General features: G+C 33.3%; 1 protein-coding gene across 1 annotated transcript; it reads left to right on the top strand.

Annotated features, from left to right (window-relative positions):
• The first annotated feature begins 11,290 nt into the window (after nucleotides 1–11,290).
• Nucleotides 11,291–14,107, top strand: LOC139847909 (expansin-like A2). The gene is made up of 5 exons (XM_071837639.1): nucleotides 11,291–11,451; nucleotides 11,559–11,668; nucleotides 11,750–11,928; nucleotides 13,458–13,590; nucleotides 13,676–14,107. The coding sequence occupies exons 1-5, from the start codon at nucleotides 11,331–11,333 to the stop codon at nucleotides 13,904–13,906; spliced, it is 774 nt and encodes a 257-aa protein (XP_071693740.1). The 5' UTR covers nucleotides 11,291–11,330; the 3' UTR covers nucleotides 13,907–14,107.
• The last annotated feature ends 7,510 nt before the right edge of the window (nucleotides 14,108–21,617 follow it).

Consider the following 21,617-nt stretch of genomic DNA (forward strand, 5'->3'; position numbering starts at 1 on the left):
ATGATATAAATTTCGAAGTACTAAAGCATCCGGTACTTTGGATGGGGTTTGTTAGGCCCAATAGATCTATCTTTAGGATTCGCGTCAATTAGGGTGTCTGTTCCCTAATTCTTAGATTACCAGACTTAATAAAAAGGGGCATATTCGATTTCGATAATTCAACCATAGAATGTAGTTTCACATACTTGTGCCTATTTTGTAAATCATTTATAAAACCTGCATGTATTCTCATCCCAAAAATATTAGATTTTAAAAGTGGGACTATAACTCACTTTCACAGATTTTTACTTCGTCGGGAAGTAAGACTTGGCCACTGGTTGATTCACGAACCTATAACAATATATACATATATATCAAAGTATGTTCAAAATATATTTTCAACACTTTTAATATATTTTGATGTTTTAAGTTTATTAAGTCAGCTGTCCTCGTTAGTAACCTACAACTAGTTGTCCACAGTTAGATGTACAGAAATAAATCGATAAATATTATCTTGAATCAATCCACGACCCAGTGTATACGTATCTCAGTATTGATCACAACTCAAACTATATATATTTTGGAATCAACCTCAACCCTGTATAGCTAACTCCAACATTCACATATAGAGTGTCTATGGTTGTTCCGAAATATATATAGATGTGTCGACATGATAGGTCGAAACATTGTATACGTGTCTATGGTATCTCAAGATTACATAATATACAATACAAGTTGATTAAGTTATGGTTGGAATAGATTTGTTACCAATTTTCACGTAGCTAAAATGAGAAAAATTATCCAATCTTGTTTTACCCATAACTTCTTTATTTTAAATCTGTTTTGAGTGAATCAAATTACTATGGTTTCATATTGAACTCTATTTTATGAATCTAAACATAAAAAGTATAGGTTTATAGTGAGAAAAAGTATAGCAAAACATTTCTTCAAATTCGAGACGTGGAAATTGTTATGTACAGCTGCGAGTTGTTGAGGTAACTCAAGTCGGTAAGCTACTGGTCCGACACGATCAATAATCTTGAATGGTCCAATATACCTTGGATTTAATTTCCCTCGTTTACCAAATCGAACAACGCCTTTCCAAGGTGCAACTTTAAGCATGACCATCTCTCCAATTTCAAATTCTATATCTTTTCTTTTAATGTCAGCGTAGCTCTTTTGTCGACTTTGGGCGGTTTTCAACCGTTGTTGAATTTGGATGATCTTCTCAGTAGTTTCTTGTATAATCTCCGGACCCGTAATCTGTCTATCCCCCACTTCACTCCAACAAATTGGAGACCTGCACTTTCTACCATAAAGTGCTTCAAACGGTGCCATCTCAATGCTTGAATGGTAGCTGTTGTTGTAGGAAAATTCTGCTAACGGTAGATGTCGATCCCAACTGTTTCCGAAATCAATAACACATGCTCGTAGCATGTATTCAAGCGTTTGTATCGTCCTTTCGCTCTGCCCATCAGTTTGTGGATGATAGGCAGTACTCATGTCTAGACGAGTTCCTAATGCTTGCTGTAATGTCTGCCAGAATCTTGAAATAAATCTACCATCCCTATCAGAGATAATAGAGATTGGTATTCCATGTCTGGAGATGACTTCCTTCAAATACAGTCGTGCTAACTTCTTCATCTTGTCATCTTCTCTTATTGGCAGGAAGTGTGCTGATTTGGTGAGACGATCAACTATTACCCAAATAGTATCAAAACCACTTGCAGTCCTTGGCAATTTAGTGATGAAATCCATGGTAATATTTTCCCATTTCCATTCCGGGATTTTGGGTTGTTGAAGTAGACCTGATGGTTTCTGATGCTCAGCTTTGACCTTAGAACACGTCAAACATTCTCCTACGTACTTAGCAACATCGGCTTTCATACCCGGCCACCAAAAATGTTTCTTGAGATCCTTGTACATCTTCCCCGTTCCAGGATGTATTGAGTATCTGGTTTTATGAGCTTCTCTAAGTACCATTTTTCTCATATCTCCAAATTTTGGTACCCAAATCCTTTCAGCCCTATACCGGGTTCCGTCTTCCCGAATATTAAGATGCTTCTCCGATCCTTTGGGTATTTCATCCTTTAAATTTCCCTCTTTTAAAACTCCTTGTTGCGCCTCCTTTATTTGAGTAGTAAGGTTATTATGAATCATTATATTCATAGATTTTACTCGAATGGGTTCTCTGTCCTTCCTGCTCAAGGCATCGGCTACCACATTTGCCTTCTCCGGGTGGTAACGAATCTCAAAGTCGTAATCATTCAATAATTCTATCCACCTACGCTGTCTCATATTCAGTTGTTTCTAATTAAATATGTGTTGAAGACTTTTGTGGTCGGTATATATAATACTTTTGACCCCATATAAGTAGTGCCTTCAAGTCTTTAATGCAAAAACAACCGCGCCTAATTCCAAATCATGCGTCGTATAATTTTGTTCGTGAATCTTTAATTGTCTAGATGCATAAGCAATCACCTTCGTTCGTTGCATTAATACACAACCGAGACCTTGCTTTGATGCGTCACAATAAATCACAAAATCATCATTCCCTTCAGGCAATGACAATATAGGTGCCGTAGTTAGCTTTTTCTTCAATAACTGAAACGCTTTCTCTTGTTCATCATTCCATTCAAATTTCTTCCCTTTATGCGTTAATGCAGTCAAGGGTTTTGCTATTCTGGAAAAGTCTTGGATGAACCTTCTGTAGTAACCAGCTAGTCCTAAAAACTGGCGTATGTGTTTCGGAGTTTTCGGGGTTTCCCACTTTTCAACAGTTTCTATCTTTGCCGGATCCACCTTAATACCTTCTTTATTCACTATGTGACCGAGGAATTGAACTTCTTCCAACCAAAATGCACACTTTGAAAACTTAGCGTACAATTCTTCCTTCCTGAATACTTCTAACACCTTTTTCAAATGTTCACCATGTTCTTGGTCATTCTTTGAGTAAATAAGTATGTCATCAATGAAAACAATGACAAACTTGTCAAGGTATGGTCCACACACTCGGTTCATAAGGTCCATGAACACAGCTGGTGCATTAGTTAAACCAAACGGCATGACCATAAACTCGTAATGACCGTAACGTGTTCTGAAAGCAGTCTTTGGAATATCATCTTCTTTCACCCGCATTTGATGATACCCGGAACGTAATTCAATCTTTGAATAAACAGACGAGCCTTGTAGTTGATCAAATAAGTCGTCGATTCTCGGTAGTGGGTAGCGGTTCTTGATGGTAAGTTTGTTCAACTCTCGGTAGTCGATACACAACCTGAATGTACCATCTTTCTTCTTGACAAACAAAACAGGAGCTCCCCACGGTGATGTGCTTGGTCGAATGAAACCATGCTCTAAAAGTTCTTGTAATTGGCTTTGCAGTTCTTTCATCTCGCTGGGTGCGAGTCTGTAAGGAGCACGAGCTATTGGTGCAGCTCCTGGTACAAGATCTATTTGAAATTCAACGGATCGATGTGGGGGTAATCCCGGTAATTCTTTTGGAAATACATCGGGAAATTCTTTTGCAATGGGAACATCATTGATGCTCTTTTCTTCAGTTTGTACTTTCTCGACGTGTGCTAGAATAGCATAGCAACCTTTTCTTATTAGTTTTTGTGCCTTCAAATTACTAATAAGATGTAGCTTCGTGTTGCCTTTTTCTCCGTACACCATTAAGGGTTTTCCTTTTTCTCGTATAATGCGAATTGCATTTTTGTAACAAACAATCTCTGCTTTCACTTCTTTCAACCAGTCCATACCGATTATCACATCAAAACTCCCTAACTCTACTGGTATCAAATCAATCTTAAATGTTTCGCTAACCAGTTTAATTTCTCGATTCCGACATATATTATCTGCTGAAATTAATTTACCATTTGCTAATTCGAGTAAAAATTTACTATCCAAAGGCGTCAATGGACAACTTAATTTAGCACAAAAATCTCTACTCATATAGCTTCTATCCGCACCCGAATCAAATAAAACTTAAGCAGATTTATTGTCAATAAGAAACGTACCCGTAACAAGCTCCGGGTCTTCCTGTGCCTCTGCCGCATTAATATTGAAAACTCTTCCGCGGCCTTGTCCATTCGTGTTCTCCTGGTTCGGGCAATTTCTAATAATGTGGCCCGGTTTTCCACATTTATAACAAACTACATTGGCATAACTTGCTCCGACACTACTTGCTCCGCCATTACTATTTCCGACACCATTTGTTCCTTTCGTTCTATTAACCCCTGGTCCGTAGACCTCACACTTCGCCGCGCTATGACCATTTCTTTTACACTTGTTGCAAAATTTGGTGCAGAACCCCGAGTGATACTTTTCACACCTTTGGCATAGTTGCTTCTGATTGTTGTTGTTGTTGTGGTTATTATTGTTGTTGGGATGATTGTTGTAGTTGCTGTTGTTGTTGTTGTTGTTGTTGTTGTTGTTGTTGTTGTTGGGCCGTTTGTTGTAGTTGCGATTGATGTTGCGATTGTTGGGATAATTGTTGCGATTATTGTTGTAATTGCTGTTGTTGTTGTTGTATTGGTGATTCTTATCACCGTTTTCCTCTCACTTTCTTTTGACTTGCTTCACATTGGCCTCTTCAATAGTCTGTTCTTTAATTCTTTCTTCAATCTGGTTCACTAGTTTGTGAGCCATTCTACATGCCTGTTGTATGGAGGCGGGCTCGTGTGAACTTATATCTTCTTGGATTCTTTCCGGTAATCCTTTCACAAACGCGTCGATCTTCTCTTCCTCATCTTCGAATGCTCCCGGACACAATAGGCACAATTCTGTGAATCATCTTTCGTACGTGGTAATATCAAATCCTTGGGTTCGTAACCCTCTAAGTTCTGTCTTGAGCTTATTGACCTCGGTTCTGGGACGGTATTTCTCATTCATCAAGTGCTTGAATGCTGACCATGGTAGTGCGTACGCATCGTCTTGTCCTACTTGCTCTAGATAGGTATTCCACCATGTTAACGCAGAACCTGTGAAGGTATGCGTAGCGTACTTCACTTTGTCCTCTTCAGTACACTTACTTATGGCAAACACCGATTCGACCTTCTCGGTCCACCGTTTCAATCCGATCGGTCCTTCGGTTCCATCAAATTCTAAAGGTTTGCAGGCAGTGAATTCTTTGTAGGTGCATCCTACACGATTTCCTGTACTGCTAGATCCAAGGTTATTGTTGGTATGTAGCGCAGCCTGTACTGCGGCTATGTTTGAAGCTAGAAAAGTACGGAATTCCTCTTCATTCATATTCACGGTGTGTCGAGTAGTCGGTGCCATTTCCTTCAAAATAGTCAAATGGAACAAGTTAATCATACAGAATATTAAGAGTAGTTAATAGTATTTCGTAGCATAATATGAACTCATTTATAAAAGCTTTTTCTTCATATTAGCGTTTTATAAGTTTAAATTCGGGTAGTACCTACCCGTTAAGTTCATACTTAGTAGCTAATATACAATTCAACTACTACAATTATATATGAAAAACTGATTATAATAATATTTCGCGTTCAAACTTTTACACAATATTTTACAAACTTATAATACCGCTTATTTTACAAATAGCATGAAATATAGCACACAATAAATTTGATACAAGATGGTTGTGAAGATAATTCTAGCTAGTACACAAGTCGTTCAGCAAAGGCAATAAAGACACGTAATTCATACGTCCAGAAACAAGTCATGCATTCTGGTTTTACTAGGATTACTTCCCATCCTTGGTCTTGTGGAACATAACCATTATGGCCGTTGATAAGACATCGTGTTGTAACGTCGTCAAAGGGACGAGGGTTACGTAATGTCCAACAGTCCCGTAACAATCTAAAAACCTCATTTCTTACCCCAATTACCGACTCCGTCACTTGTGGGAATGTTTTGTTTAATAGTTGTAGCCTGATGTTCTTGTTCTCACTTTGGTGAGAAGCGAACATTACTAATCCGTAAGCATAACATGCTTCTTTATGTTGCATGTTAGCCGCTTTTTCTAAATCACGAAGTCCAATATTCGGATATATTGAGTCAAAATAATTTCTTAACCCATTGCGTAAAATAGCATTTGGGTTCCCTGCAATATATGCGTCAAAGTAAACACATCGTAACTTATGGATTTCCCAATGTGATATCCCCCATCTTTCGAACGAAAGCCTTTTATAAACCAAGGCATTCTTAGAACGTTCTTCGAATGTCTTACAAACTGATCTCGCCTTAAATAGTTGTGCCGAAGAATTCTGACCGACTCTAGACAAGATTTCATCAATCATATCTCCGGGTAGGTCTCTTAAAATATTGGGTTGTCTATCCATTTTGTGTTTTTATACTGTAAAATAGACAAGAGTTAGATTCATAAAAAAAATACTTATTAATACAAGCAATTTTTACATATATCATAAAGCATAAGCCCACTATATTACATATATTACACCACACGAATACAACTATCTTATTCCGACTCGCTTGTTTCTTCTTCTTCGGTTTTGGTTCGTTTTGCCAAGTTTCTAGGGATATATGATGTTCCCCTAATACGAGCCGTCATTTTCCACATTGGTTTAGAAAAACCTGGTGGTTTAGAGGTTCCCGGGTCATTGTTACAACTTAAGGACTTCGGGGGTTGACGATACATATAAAGTTCATCGGGGTTGGAATTAGATTTCTCTATTTTTATGCCCTTTCCCTTATTATTTTCTTTTGCCTTTTTAAATTCAGTTGGGGTAATTTCTATAACATCATCGGAATTCTCGTCGGAATCCGATTCATCGGAGAATTGGTAATCCTCCCAATATTTTGCTTCCTTGGCGGAAACACCATTGACCATAATTAACCTTGGTCGGTTGGTTGAGGATTTTATTTTACTTAACCGTTTTATTATTTTCCCCACCGGTTCTATTTCTTCATCCGGTTCCGATTCTTCTTCCGGTTCAGACTCTTCTTCCGGTTCCTCTTCGGGAACTTGTGAATCAGTCCACGAATCATTCCAATTTACATTTGACTCTTCATTATTATTAGGTGAGTCAATGGGACTTGTTCTAGAGGTAGACATCTATCACATAATATCAAACGCGTTAAGAGATTAATATATCACATAATATTCACATGTTAATAATGTATAGTTTTCAACAAAATTTGTTAAGCAATCATTTTTCAAGTAAACACGGTCGAAGTCCAGACTCACTAATGCATCCTAACAAACTCGGTAAGACACACTAATGCAATTTTCTGGTTCGCTAAGACCAACGCTCGGATACCAACTGAAATGTCCCGTTCATATCGATTATAAACATTCCATATTAATTGATTTCGTTGCGAGGTTTTGACCTCTATATGAGACGTTTTTCAAAGACTGCATTCGATTTTTAAAACAAACCATAACCTTTAAAATATTACGATGATTATCAAATAATGATAATCTAAAATATAGCGTTTTCACACGACCATTACATAATGGTTTACAATAATATTACACAACAATATATATGTCTTCGAATGCAGTTTTTAAACAATATTATACAAGCATGCTGACTCCAACTCTTGTCCATAAATTAGCATGCAACAGCGGAAGCTCTTAATAATCACCTGAGAATAAACATGCTTTAAACGTCAACAAAAATGTTGGTGAGTTGTAGGTTTAACCTATATATCAAATTGTAATAATAGACCACAAGATTTCATCTTTTAATAACATGCAATCTGCATAAAAATCATTCATATGGTTGAACACCTGGTAACCGGCATTAACAAATGCATCTAGAATATCCCCATATATAAATATCGAAGTACTAAAGCAGTTCAAATTCTCTGACTGGAGCGTGTCAAAGCCCATAGATCTATCTTTAAGATTCGCGTCAATTGGTGGCAATTATAATAAACAACAATTCTTAGGCTACCAAGTTCAACAAGGGCGATATCCGGTATAACGATTCAACATAGAATGTAGTTTAAATACTTGTGTCTATTTTGTAAATCATTTTCAAAACTGCATGTATTCTCATCCCAAAAATATTAGATAGTAAAAATGGGACTATAACTCACTTTCACAGATTTTCACTTCGTCGAAAAATAAGACTTGGCCACGGGTCGATTCACGAACCTATAACAAATATGTACATATATATCAAAGTATGTTCAAAATATATTTACAACATTTTTAATACTTTTTAATGTTTTAAGTTTATTAAGTCAGCTGTCCTCGTTAGTAACCTACAACTAGTTGTCCACAGTTAGATGTACATAAATAAATCGATATATATTATCTTGAATCAATCTACGACCCAGTGTGTACACGTCTCAGGCTAGATCACAACTCAAAGTATATATATTTTTGGAATCAACCTCAACGCTGTATAGCTAACTCAAACATTACTGCATATAGAGTGTCTATGGTTGTTCCAAATAATATATATACATGGGTCGATATGATATGTCAAAACATTTGCATACGTGTCTATGGTATCCCAAGATTACATAATATATTAGAATACATGTATAATACAATATAAGTTAGCTAGGATATGATTTGTATAGATTTGTTAAAAATTTCACGTAGCTACAACAAGCAAAATTATCCAATCTTGTTTTACCCATAACTTCTTCGTTTTAAATCCGTTTTGAGTGATTCAAGTTGTTATGGTTTCATATTGAACTTAAGTTTATGAATCTAAACAGAAAAAATATAAGTTTATAGTCAGAAATACAGGTTACAAGTCATTTTTGTAAAGGTAGTCATTTTAGTCGAAAGAACGACGTCTAGATGACCATTTTGGAAAACATACTTCCACTTTAAGTTTAACCATGATTTTTGGATATAGTTTCATGTTCATAAGAAAAATCATTTTCCCAGAAGAACAACTTTTAAATCAAAGTTTATCATAGTTTTTAATTAACTAACCCAAAACAGCCTGCGTTGTTACTACGACGTTGTATGTCTGGTTTTACGGTGTTTTCGTGTTTTCAGGTTTTAAATCATTAAGTTAGCATATCATATAGATATAGAACATGTGTTTAGTTGATTTTAAAAGTCAAGTTAGAAGGATTAACTTTGTTTGCGAACAAGTTTAGAATTAACTAAACTATGTTCTAGTGATTACGTTTTCAAATCTTCGAATAAGATAGTTATTTATATATGAATCGAATGATGTTACGAACATCATTACTACCTCAAGTATAGTAGGTAAACCTACTGGAAATGATAAAAATAATCTTGAGCTTGAATGGATCTTTGATGGCTTGGAAGTTCTTGAAGCAGAATCATGACACGAAAACAATTTCAAGTAAGATTATTACTCGAATCAAGATAGTTTATAGTTATAGAAATCGAATCAAAGTTTGGATATGAGTATTACCTTGAATAAGAAAGATAACCTGCTGTAAATAACAAAGGTTTCTTGATCTTGGATGACTACTTGGATTGGATTAGAAAGCTTGGTAGTAATCTAGTAAACTTGAAATGATTCTTGAATGATTTTTCTTATGACGATTATACATTAGATTTTGAAGTAGAATTTGATGTAGATGAAGAAAGGTTGCTGAATATAGATGTGTTCTTGAATGAAAGTGTTTAGGTAGAAAGAAAATTAAGATTAAGATTGAAATCAAATGGGTTATGGTGATAGAATTATGGACGTGAATATGCATGTATATGTAGTCAAATTTGATTAACTTTTAAGCTTGGAATTTAGTTGCAATAATTCTTACAATTAGTCAAAGATAAACCCTACATGAAAAACTCCAAATTCCAATCAATTATGGTTGATCATGATGGTTTCCTATTGGTATATACCAATAGTAAATACATCTAGAAGCTGTGTATTGTATGAGTACGAATACGGGTGCATACGAGTAAAATTGTTGATGAAAACGAATGAGAATGAAATTGTAAGTATTTTTGCTAAGTAGAAGTACTTTGATATGTGTCTTAGTTAACGATCTTATTTAATGTTGTTGAAATCTTAAAATCAAATTTTTAACACATTTTTAATAGAGCGATATTAACCCAAACAAAAAGTTTCCAAGCTGACCTAGCAGCTCTACCCCAGCCAGGGGCTCTGCCCCTTGGACCCCGCCAGGGGTTGCCACCCCTTGGACCCCGCTATCGGGGGCGCTGCCCCCGAACCCGCGTCATAATGAAGATAAGTTCAAACAATTGTGCACTCCACACTTTTCCAAGCTTGTTCGATATTTATCAAAGTTATTTTGGGTTAACAAATTAATCCCATTACACTTAAATCATATTGGTGACACAAATCACCAACAATGAATATATCTTGATATGATATGTATACTTTAAAATGTCGTTACAACGATAATCGTTACATATATGTCTCGTTTTCAAAATTCTTAAGTTAGTAGTCTCATCTTACTTGTATAGTTCATTGTTAATACACTCAATGATATACTTAATTATCATTTTATCATGTTAAATATAGTATATCAATATCTTAATACAATACATATGTATTTAGTAAGACGTTGTTATAACGAAAATCGTTATGTATATCGTTTCGAGCTTCATAATTCAATATTCTCATTTTTTATGTATATCACACATTGTTAATATACTTATTGAGATACTTACTTATCATAATCTCATGTTAACCATATATATGTCCATATATGTATCATCATGTCGTTTTTACAAGTTTTAACGTTCGTGAATCGCTGGTCAACTTGGGTGGTCAATTGTCTACATGAAACTCATTTCAAATAATCAAGTCTTAACAAGTTTGATTGCTTAACATGTTGGAAACATTTAATCATGCAAATATAGTTTTCATTTAATATATAATCATGAAATAATCATGGAAAGTTCGGGTCACTACAGTAATCCTGTTGAATTGCGTACATTAGAGTATGAGGTCTGATTACTCGCCTTCCCGAGTAACCCGGACATGTAAAATCTTTTACCTTTTTTACCATACATGAACAACAAATAAACATAAATGCTAGTAATTATTTTCTTTTGTTGTTATCTTCTATAAATAGTACATTTACCGACATGTATATGTGGAATTGTGGATATAGCAGGTATATAAAGGAGAAATATTTCATTCCCATTTTATTTTTGATACTTCAAAATCAAAAATGTATTTCAAAATATATTAATAAATCATTCTTGATACAGTAGTATGAAAACACCAATAATCTTTTAATATATTCCCAAGACAAACCCATGTTCACCGACATTTTGTCCTTAAACTGTTACGGAGTATAAAAAATAAATATTTTTAAATACTTTCAAATACTCGTATCTATATCTATATAAACTCGATCATATTCACATTCCACATAGTTCACATTCACATAGGCATATATATCACATCCATCTATAAACACAAAAACACACTACAAACACAATGGCAATTTTCATCTACTTCCTCTTTACCCTTCCAATAATTGCATCATCGACTAGTGGGTGTGACAGATGTCTGCACCAAACTAAAGCTGTTCTTTTCACTAATGCTTCTGCTCTTTCATGTACCATATTTTGTTTTTTTTTATAAAAATTAAATTTTGAGACTGACCATGATAATATTTTTCGAATTAAAATAATGGGTATCAATTATCTTTGTGAAATAATGTAGATGGAGCATGTGGGTATGGTTCATCTGCAACAAGCTTCTATGATGGTCATCTTGCTGCTGCTATTCCTAGCATATTCAAATCCGGGTCGGGTTGTGGTGCTTGTTTCCAGGTACAAGTTTTAAATATTTGGACATATGTAGTTGTTTTAATGTGATGCCGATGATGATGATGAAATGTCATTGATTTGTAGGTTAGATGCATGGATAAAAAGATGTGTTCAAAATCTGGAACACAAGTAATAGTGACTGATTTGAATAAGAACACACAGACAGAGTTGGTGTTGAGTAGCAGAGCTTTGATGAGTATGGCTAACAAGGGTATGGAACAGAATATATTGAAACTTGGTGCTGCCAATGTTGAATATAAAAGGTGCACATTTTCATTTGCTTATTGATATAGAATTTTTTAACTGGCAACTTTTAAAGTGTTATAACACTAAAAAATGGTGGTTAAAGCACTTAAAGTGTTGTATAAGTTGATGATCGTCATTATAAAACTAAAAAATAATCGTTGTATATAATGATTTAATGTGTATTAACATAATCCTTAAAAAAAATCCATTTATATATGAGATATTTAAAGTGATCGTGGCCAATTAACTAACTTGTAATCAACTATTACTATTAGTTACATACAATACTTTTTCTTTACTTACAATTTTGACTCTTACTTTTTATTTACTTTTTTGTTACGTAAGAGTATAAAAAACTCTGTTTTCTTATTCTTATCTATTTATATAAGTGAACAATTAATTTGAATAATCTAAAAAAATTTATGGTCAACAAATTAGCGACGGAAGGAGTATTATATTAACTTAATTACATATTTTATAAAGGATTTTGTTGTGCTCTCATGCCACATGATAAGAAGGGTTGAGAGTGAGTATATTCATCCATTCCATAAATTAATTAAAATGCATTGAATAAACGTGAAAGTTTGTAAAATAAAAAAAATTATGCCAAAAAAAGTTTCTAATAGTAATTGTTATTTTGCCAAAAAAAAAAGTTTCTAAAATAAAAGTTGTAATTAATGTAATTTTTCTATCTTTGGAAAGTTTATGATAATTTAATACTTACGTAAGATGATGTGATATAGAGGCACATGTTAGCAATACTCATTTATAAATTAGAGTTATTATGTAAATTAAAAAAATATATATATGCAAAATAAAAGATAAAGTAATATCTATGCTCTATAATTTTTTTTATTTTTTTATTTTTATTTTTATTTTTGTGAAAGTCAAGGTTAGTTGTTAGTTGTTAGACTCGAACCTGGATCACTCTCGAATCCATGAAACATGGATACCAATGAAGCAAGGCCTCGTTGGCTATGCTCTATAATTAATATTCAAAAAACAACACCACATAATTTCACAGCTTACGAGGTATAAACGATGTGAGATGTAAACAATCTTTCTTATCATTTATTCTCCAATACATCACAAGTTATTTTTTTATCCACGTTTAGAGAGAGAGTTCTTCACTCTCACATGAAGAAAAAGTCATCATCTCTATTTGAGTGTGAGAGATTTGTTTCTGCTCCAGCCAATAAAAAATAATAATAAATATTTCAACGTGTATAGCTACTTTTATCTTTGATTATGCATTCAAATAAGTCTGACTTCATTAATTAAAAAAATTGCTAAATCTCTTCAACTTTAGTGGCATAGTGCTGGCCTAGTGGTGGTGGGCTCTACTACTGGGCCACAATTAAAAATGCCCATTCTTGAGCCATATGTCAATTAACGTGTGATGTAAAAGTGTGCACCATTTATTGGGCCACAACCATTTTAGGTACGTTAAAAAGAGCATCATAAGTATATAGTACTACTGCACTAGCAAAACATCGAACGTAATTATTATGAAAAAAAAGTACTGATTTCTAATTAAACTGTGTAGAGTGCCTTGTGATTACAAAGGAAAAAATCTTGCAGTAAGAGTAGAAGAATCAAGCCACAAACTTCAATATCTTGCCATAAAGTTCTTGTATCAAGGTGGACAAACCGAGATCGTGGCCGTTTATATTGCCAAGGTACGTTGATCTTTGTTGTTACTCGATCAACATTATACTACATCGAAAATTCACATAAGTAACTTGTGAAGTATTATTTATTAAGGTTGGTTCGACAAGTTGGGGTTATTTGAGTAGAAAGTCTGGTGCTATTTGGGAGACAAGTCGAGTTCCGGCTGGTGCATTGCAATTTCGGTTGGTGGTTACATCCGGATACGATAGAAAATCGATTTGGGCTAAAAGTGTGCTTCCGGCTGATTGGAACGTTGGAGTGGTGTATGACTCCGGTGTGCAAATTGATGACATCGCTGAAGAAGGTTGTGGGCAATGTGATTAGACTCGAAAATATGTTACGAAGTGAGTTGAGTTTAGGATAATCAAGTTGATGGTGTAACTAATAAATATAATCTATCTAATGTATGTATTATATCGTATCGGCATGAATTATATTTATATACTACTCTAGACCCGTGTATACACACGGATTTCATGAATTTGTAGTTATCTTTCTAGAAGAACATATTTATTACCGAGTATTTGATGCTATATTTATTATTTCTAAAATGCCATATAAGTATTTTAACCGGTATACGCGGTAATAGGTAACGTTTTGTTTACATAGATATATAAATACACGATTTAAAAGTTGTTTACATAGATACATGATTTATAAGTTTATGACATATAATAGTAGTATATTTACGAGGGTATATAACGTACAATAGAATAAAAATAAAAATATGATCTATTTATAGCTTTAATCGTAATTTTAAGTGTGAAAAGACCAGAGTGTCCATGTGAACAGTAAAATGTTTATGGGATTTAGTGTGTATATATAATGTATAATATAATTCAAATCATAAAACAATAAAAGTAACCATGTGTACAGTAAAATGTTCATCAGATTTGGTATGTGGATATAATATAATATAATATAATTTATTTTCTTTCAAGCTTTTAATCTTTTATTAAATTTATACTTTTATTTAACATATTTACTTAATAAATATTTTCTTTTCACTATCATTTTTAGTTATAGGCTATATCAATTAATTTGGTAGATCTCAAAAAGAAATACGATTATATTATTTTTTTATCATTTTATTTTTCATCTAATATATCTCAAATAGCCTATACTAATTAACACTTTAATAAGATTGTTGTAAATGTATGTCCACTAAGAGTAAAATAGCCTAATGAGAAACATATATCTTTGTGACAATTGTGGATATGTATATTGTAATTGTAAATTATTAAACTAGATGGTTAATGTATATATTGAAATCTATTGTTGCAAACGATTTTTCGCAGCAACTCGTGGTGATCCTTTTTGCTCGTTAATTCTAAAATGACATTTCTATTAGGAATGGTAATGGACCGGGTGATCTTAAATCCGTATCCATTTCATATATATATATATATATATATATATATATATATATATATATATATATATATATATATATATATATATATATATATATAATCGATCCATATTCATTTTATTCATCGGTTGATATCCATATATGTTGGATTAAGCTGGTTAACGGGCAGGTATCCGTTGAAAGTTATTTTCAAAGATATTTCTATTAATGAAATGAAATCATTAAAGTATTCATAAAAATATAAATTTAACGTAAGTTAATAAAAGTTATATACAAAAACGTGTAACTGATATCGTCAATTGAGCAAAATATATACAATTGTAAGTAAATATATAAACACCCTACTTACGACCAAAATTAGTCGCGGCAACGCGCAACTCAGCGTTTATATAGTTCAGGCTAAATACCCATTTGAATCACCTACATCTAAGTATTAATTTAGTACTTTACAAATTACAATCGTAAATCTTATAAGACAACATATAAGTTAACTTTTAATAAAAGATGATATGACAGGAAATCATGATTGGCATCTTCATGAAAGTTAATCTTATGAGCATGACCTTTCAACACTCAACAATAGTTTCAGCTTGACCTTTCGACAAACAAAATTTTATATAAAAATATGAAATGCAAATAGATTTCACATCTTTTTACCATAGACTATTCGGACATAAACCATCGACCTACAAAATTCGTTTGATCAAATAATATTACCAAAAAGTGCAGAAAAATAAGGAATAATAGTTTCCTTATTTAAATCCAATTAAAGAGACAACGTTTTTGCAAAAATCATAACTAAATCATCACGACTCAAAATAACCTGAAACCACTTGAAAAAATTTGTTAATCAAGTCCTATGTAACCATAAAAAAAAAAATTCATTCCCTAATTCAACACCGATATTTTAAGACAATTAAACTATACTCGTAGGTCACAAAAAATTTCCAACAGGGCATATGCACTTTAGAAAAATCATAAATAGTTCAGAACTCAACGAAATATTATGAATCCTCTATGAAAAGTTATGTATTTTAAATGTAGAATCTAAATATGAAATTTATAAAAATAATAAAATAGATACCTAGCAAGAACAGTCAGTTTAAATCTGATTACGAATTTCAGTCAACTCAAAAACAAGTGAAACATGCATGAACACTTAAGAAATGATCATATACATTAGTTAAACCCTTAATTTTGAAATAATATGTAATAATTTTAGATTATAAAAGATTAGGTTCTGATTTTCTTACAATCTATAGCAAGAAATCAATAGAACGCGCGAGAATGATTATCAACTAACTACTAGCTTTCAATTCCTAGCTTGAATCAATGAATAATTTTAAAAATTGATGATGGATTGGACATGGTGATTCGGTCGTCAGCTTCAAAGAGAGAGGGGGAAAAGCACGTACAAATTTAAGGGTTGCAAATAGGAGTTATGGACTAGATAAGTTGCCTTATATTTTAAAAATGAAAACCTGGCCTAGAGATCAGGAAGGGCCGATCGGTATTATGAGCCCACCATGGGTTTCCTCACAACTTTTAATTTTTTTTTGTAAGTTTGACACTTGAACCTTTATGTTAAATCTCGAATCTCGATACATTTATATCGCAATACATTAACTTTTTAAAATTAGACCACTTCTAACGGGCTCCGCCCTCACTCATTCTTCATCCGCCCTCCCGAAAACTTCATTGGCATTCATGTGTCATCACCACCTCCCTCCTCCGCCCTCCTTTCCTTCTTCCTCATGACATATTGCAGCACGGATATATTTTCTCTTTCCTTATTTTCCTGCATAATTTATTTGTACATTACCATAAATAACTTGTACATTACATATTTAATTAATTTTGTGGGGTATGTGATAGGGAGGAAGCATGTCATGGTTGGTAGTGGTGTGTGATGGGGAGGAAGTGAAAAATAAATGGAGAGAGAAAGCTGATGTGGCGCTGATGTGGCGGTGTGTCCTGGGGAGAAAGTGCGTCATGGTTGGGAGTGGTCTTACAGGAGATCGAAACCTAGTAAATCCTAGAAATATGATAATATTTACGTGTGCATAAACTATAATAAATGCAAATAATGTCGGGAATTAATATGTTTTAGAAATAAATTTTAACGGAAAAATCAGAGTCGTTATAGTACCTAACCATATAGAAAATTTCGCAAATTTTAGGTAGTGCCTTATGTTGGCGTTGCGTCAGAAAACCATGAGGATACTTTTGTATCATTTGATATTCACGTCCCCATTAGAAATTTTGCACGACTTACCGTAAAATAACCACGTTGATCTAGAGTCATTAAATTACAATAACTCATATTTTCATTCCAACATCACTCCATAAAGTCAAAATAATGTGATCAATTATCTACTAATGTCATCTAATCGACGCTCTAACGTTTTTCTTTTGTTGTACTTCTCGCGACATGGAGAATTGAAGCGGTGTAGTTGCAGGCCATAGTGGATAACGATACAACAATGTACGTTTATAAATGGTTAATGTGTTACGAATGAATGCCTTGCACGAATCACCACAATGATAAACTCTAAATTTTGGAAATTTCAGTGTGAAAATAAGAATGCTTACTACCGAACCGATTTAGTGTTGCTGAGATACACGTCGTCATATCCGAAACCGCGTTTTGAAATTTTCATCGTGACATTTGCAATCTTCAACAAAATAGTCATCGTAGGTGTGCAAGTTCATTTTCACGTTGTATTTAACGACGTGTGTATGAACTCTCCGCCTTGTTTTCGCTTTCCATTTCAACATCGCTCTATATTTACCTTTTACCTAGTATAAAGCACTTGCATGATATACACATCGTTAGATGAAGATATTTTTTTACTTGTATGGAAATTTGAGAGAGAATAGTTTGAAAAAATAATTGATATGTATATAGTATATGTGTTTATATAGATGAAAAAATGACATCTAAAGCCGAAAAAAATATATCTATTGAAAGATATACGTTGGCAACGGATATATTTCAAAATTTTCAAACAAAACCGATGTTTTTACAAAGTCGTGTGCCAACACTTAACCTCGACGGCGAGAAGGGACGGTGATTTGACGCCAAAAGGGAGTCACCAACGTCGGTTTCTCGGTGTCAAATTTGGTCGACAAAGAAAAAAAAAAATGTATAGACTCCGGGTGCTCTAATAATAATAAAATTGGAAAGAAAGTTGAAAACTAGTTTTTCTATTTATTTACTTTGACAAAGTGCAAGAAACATAGGCATAAACTAGTGATGAACATGGTATTGTACCGGTATTGAATCGTACTAAACCGGTAGGTACAGGGGCGGAGCCAGGATTGGTGGTCAGTGGTGTCACCGGTTAAAACTAAAAAAAAAATTCTACTAGATGTCTTATTTCAGTGGTGTCACTAAAAAAAATTTACACTGTCCATTGGTGTCGCAAGTTAAAAACCCAAATTTTTTCCACTACATCGCGTATTTCAGTGGTGTCCCGTGGCCACCCTGGGCTCTACATAGCTACGCCTCTGGGTAGGTACCACCAGATTTTTATTCAAAAATGAGTACTGATTACCGTACCGCTATTATCAATTCGGTACCGGTATGGTTCCGGTACCGATACGGTAAAAATACGTACTACACCTATTTCCTACTGATAAGATAACAACATGTATTATACCGTACCGAATTAAATAATAAAAATAAAAGATTAATTTGTGCATATTTTAAATAACTTGAACAATAGTTGTCATAACAATATCACAAAGGTTCATAGTTAAAAAAGTTCATAGATAGTCAAGAAGATAATACTGTAATCATATTAATTCAATAAATAATTAGTGCTAAAACCTTACCCACAATGACATGAGACATGTAGCAACATGGTAAAAAAAAACTGTAAGAGTATAAGACGTAATCAACTAAACACCAGGATAGTATAACAAGAAGACTACAAGAGGTAATCAACTAAACACCAGCACAATATACATTTATAGCATGTCACCTCTTATGTTATCAACAAACTGATTCACCTTTTCATACTACAGTAAATTAAAACAACAAAATATCCATATAAATAGTAAAATATCTCGGACCGTACTATATCTATAAATAACTTATCTTACATATTTATAATGTGACCGGTATTGGGTACTAAAAGGAAAAAATATCGGTACCGTACCGAAAATAACGAACTGAAATTTCTGAATACTGAATATCGAATATCATACCGATTGTAGCAGTACAGTACCAATTCGATAGGAGTATGGTATGGTACCAAACTATCGATGCTCATCCATAGCATAAACTTTTGAGATAAAATGTAAGTGAGAGTGAAAAAGTAAAGTTGATTGTTTATTTTTTAAAATAGATAGTAAATCTTGATACCAACTAAAATGGAAATGTGAACTCTTACATTGAAACGACGAATATTTTTGTTGAAATAAATTCTTCCTTAACAAAATATCACAAAAAGTTATTAGAGAAAGTCTTTTTTAAAATTCGATGATGCGGATTTTCAAAAGATAGTCTAGTGGTTGGTATTTTTAAAACTCAAGTACAAATCTCAATAGCAACATATCATGGGGTGTTTGATAATAAATGGTTACCTAAGCGGTTACCGAGTTGCCCAAAGAAGTACACCACTCGGGTTCGATTCCTGGTTATGCCAAATCGTTCAGAAAGGGAGATAATAAATGGTTGCCTAAGTGGCCACCGAGTTGCCCAATGAAGTACACCACCCGAGTTCGATTCCTGGCTATGCCAAATCGTTCGGAAAGAGAGTGTGACTAGAGGGTGCGCATAATGTGCAATTCACCCGATATCAGGTCTTACGCCCGGGGGGCTTGATTACTCGAGGTTTACCCTCTATTGGGGAGCCAATGTATTCGTTCATAGGGAGATTCTCGCTAACCCAAAATAAAAATCACAAGATAATTTAATTATGTTGTGTATATCAGAATAACATAAATTTCCTCTCCGACTAACTTGGACGGAGACAATCTCATCCATTTAGTGATGTCAGATTTAGGCAAGAAAGTATAAGCCTTCGTGAAAAAGTGTGAACAAGAAGTTGGATCATTTGATTAATACTCTTCGAAGGGGATGATGATTTGTATAGACGAAAAATAATAATAATAATAATAATAATAATAATAATAATAATAATAATAATAATAATAATAATAATAATAATAATAATAATAATAAAATAAATGAAATGGAGTCAAGATCACAACTTGTATATTTTGATTTTGTATAGTTGAAGTCAAGGTCAACCTAACTTTTCTTATTTACGGAAATGTAATGAACTAGTTGTGGAGCACTCGCTTCGCGTCGGGAGCTCCGTTTTAAATGCGAGTAAAAAAAAAATAAAGTCTTGATCTATTTTGTAAAAAAGAATTTTTTTCGATATCTAACATTGAAACATTGAAGGTTGTTCCTTTTGTGAAAGTTGCTTCTTTTACCGTTCGTTTTTTTTGTTTTTGTTTTTAAAAAAAGTTAGTTGATCTATTTTGTAAAAAGAATGTTTTTCGACATCTTTTGGTAGCATTGAAGGGTTGTTCCTTTTATGAAAGTTGCTTCCTTTATCGTTGAGGAAGAAAAGGAAAAAAAAAGGTTAGTTGATTTTTTTGGTAAAAAAAAAAATTTTTTCGACATCTTTTGGTAACAATGAAGGGTTGGTTCTTTTATGAGAGTTGCTTCTTTTATCGTTAGAGACAAAAAAAAAATGTGAAATGACAAAAATACTCCTGATTACTATTGATGAATAGTGCTACAGGGTTTGTCTATTAGATATATAGATAATTACACTGGTTCTGACCCATTTACCTAAGTGCGTTATGAAGATTGAAGATCGTGTTCAAGTTGGGTATATTTGATTCATGAATCGGCTAACTCAAATGTTGAGTTTGTGATAAAGTTTTTGATTAACAGGTTAATCGGCCAACTCGAAAATAATACTCCGTAATAATTTTGCGAATCTGATATGTTAACATGACAACTGATCAGTTTACCTCAACTAAGATTGTGTACGTATTGAGTACTTTCCACCAACATGGATATCAAACGAGTCAGGTTCGGGTAGGTACATTGGACCAATCAACAAAATCCTACCCAATTTTATCACACATCCTCCTAAAACTAGTTGCAAGAATCAAACAATATGAGAAGTTGTGATGCGATTCTGTGGTTGATGGTCTGCCTTCTTTAGAGGAAGTCGGGAGTTCAACCTTCGTTGACTACATATTAATAACCCTAAGACCAAATTGGATGATTTTTTTTTTCTTTTTTAATTATTCTATTTTTTATTAGTTTACGTCATATTTTCTCTCACCAAAACTTTGTCACAGCCAAACGACACTCCACTTTAATTAATTTCAATGTTAAATTTTAATTGATATATAGATTAATTTATGGATGATAGAGTTAAAAAACAATTACGAGTAGTCGAGTACTATTTTACAATTTAATAAAAAAAAAAAAAAAAAAAAAAAACTCAAACCCCACAGTAAATAACATTTATTTCTTTAAATAGAACAAACTTATATATTCAATGTTCAATGGTCCATGACTCAATGACCACTAATTAGTTCCACTTACGACTCGTTCAAATCAAATCTAACACAATAGCGATTTCTCTCTAGAATTTCAAAACTATAATCACTATTGTCCCTTTCATC

This window comes from Rutidosis leptorrhynchoides, chromosome 5 (assembly GCF_046630445.1).
Source record: "Rutidosis leptorrhynchoides isolate AG116_Rl617_1_P2 chromosome 5, CSIRO_AGI_Rlap_v1, whole genome shotgun sequence".
Taxonomy (NCBI): Eukaryota; Viridiplantae; Streptophyta; class Magnoliopsida; order Asterales; family Asteraceae; genus Rutidosis; species Rutidosis leptorrhynchoides.

Bases quoted from the DNA above. Each gene is read 5' to 3' on its own strand.
- LOC139847909 (XM_071837639.1), top strand. From the start codon at position 11,331: ATGGCAATTTTCATCTACTTCCTCTTTACCCTTCCAATAATTGCATCA. The intron at 11,452-11,558 runs GTACCATATTTT...GAAATAATGTAG, and splicing joins TAATGCTTCTGCTCTTTCAT to ATGGAGCATGTGGGTATGGT. The intron at 13,591-13,675 runs GTACGTTGATCT...TTATTTATTAAG, and splicing joins TGGCCGTTTATATTGCCAAG to GTTGGTTCGACAAGTTGGGG.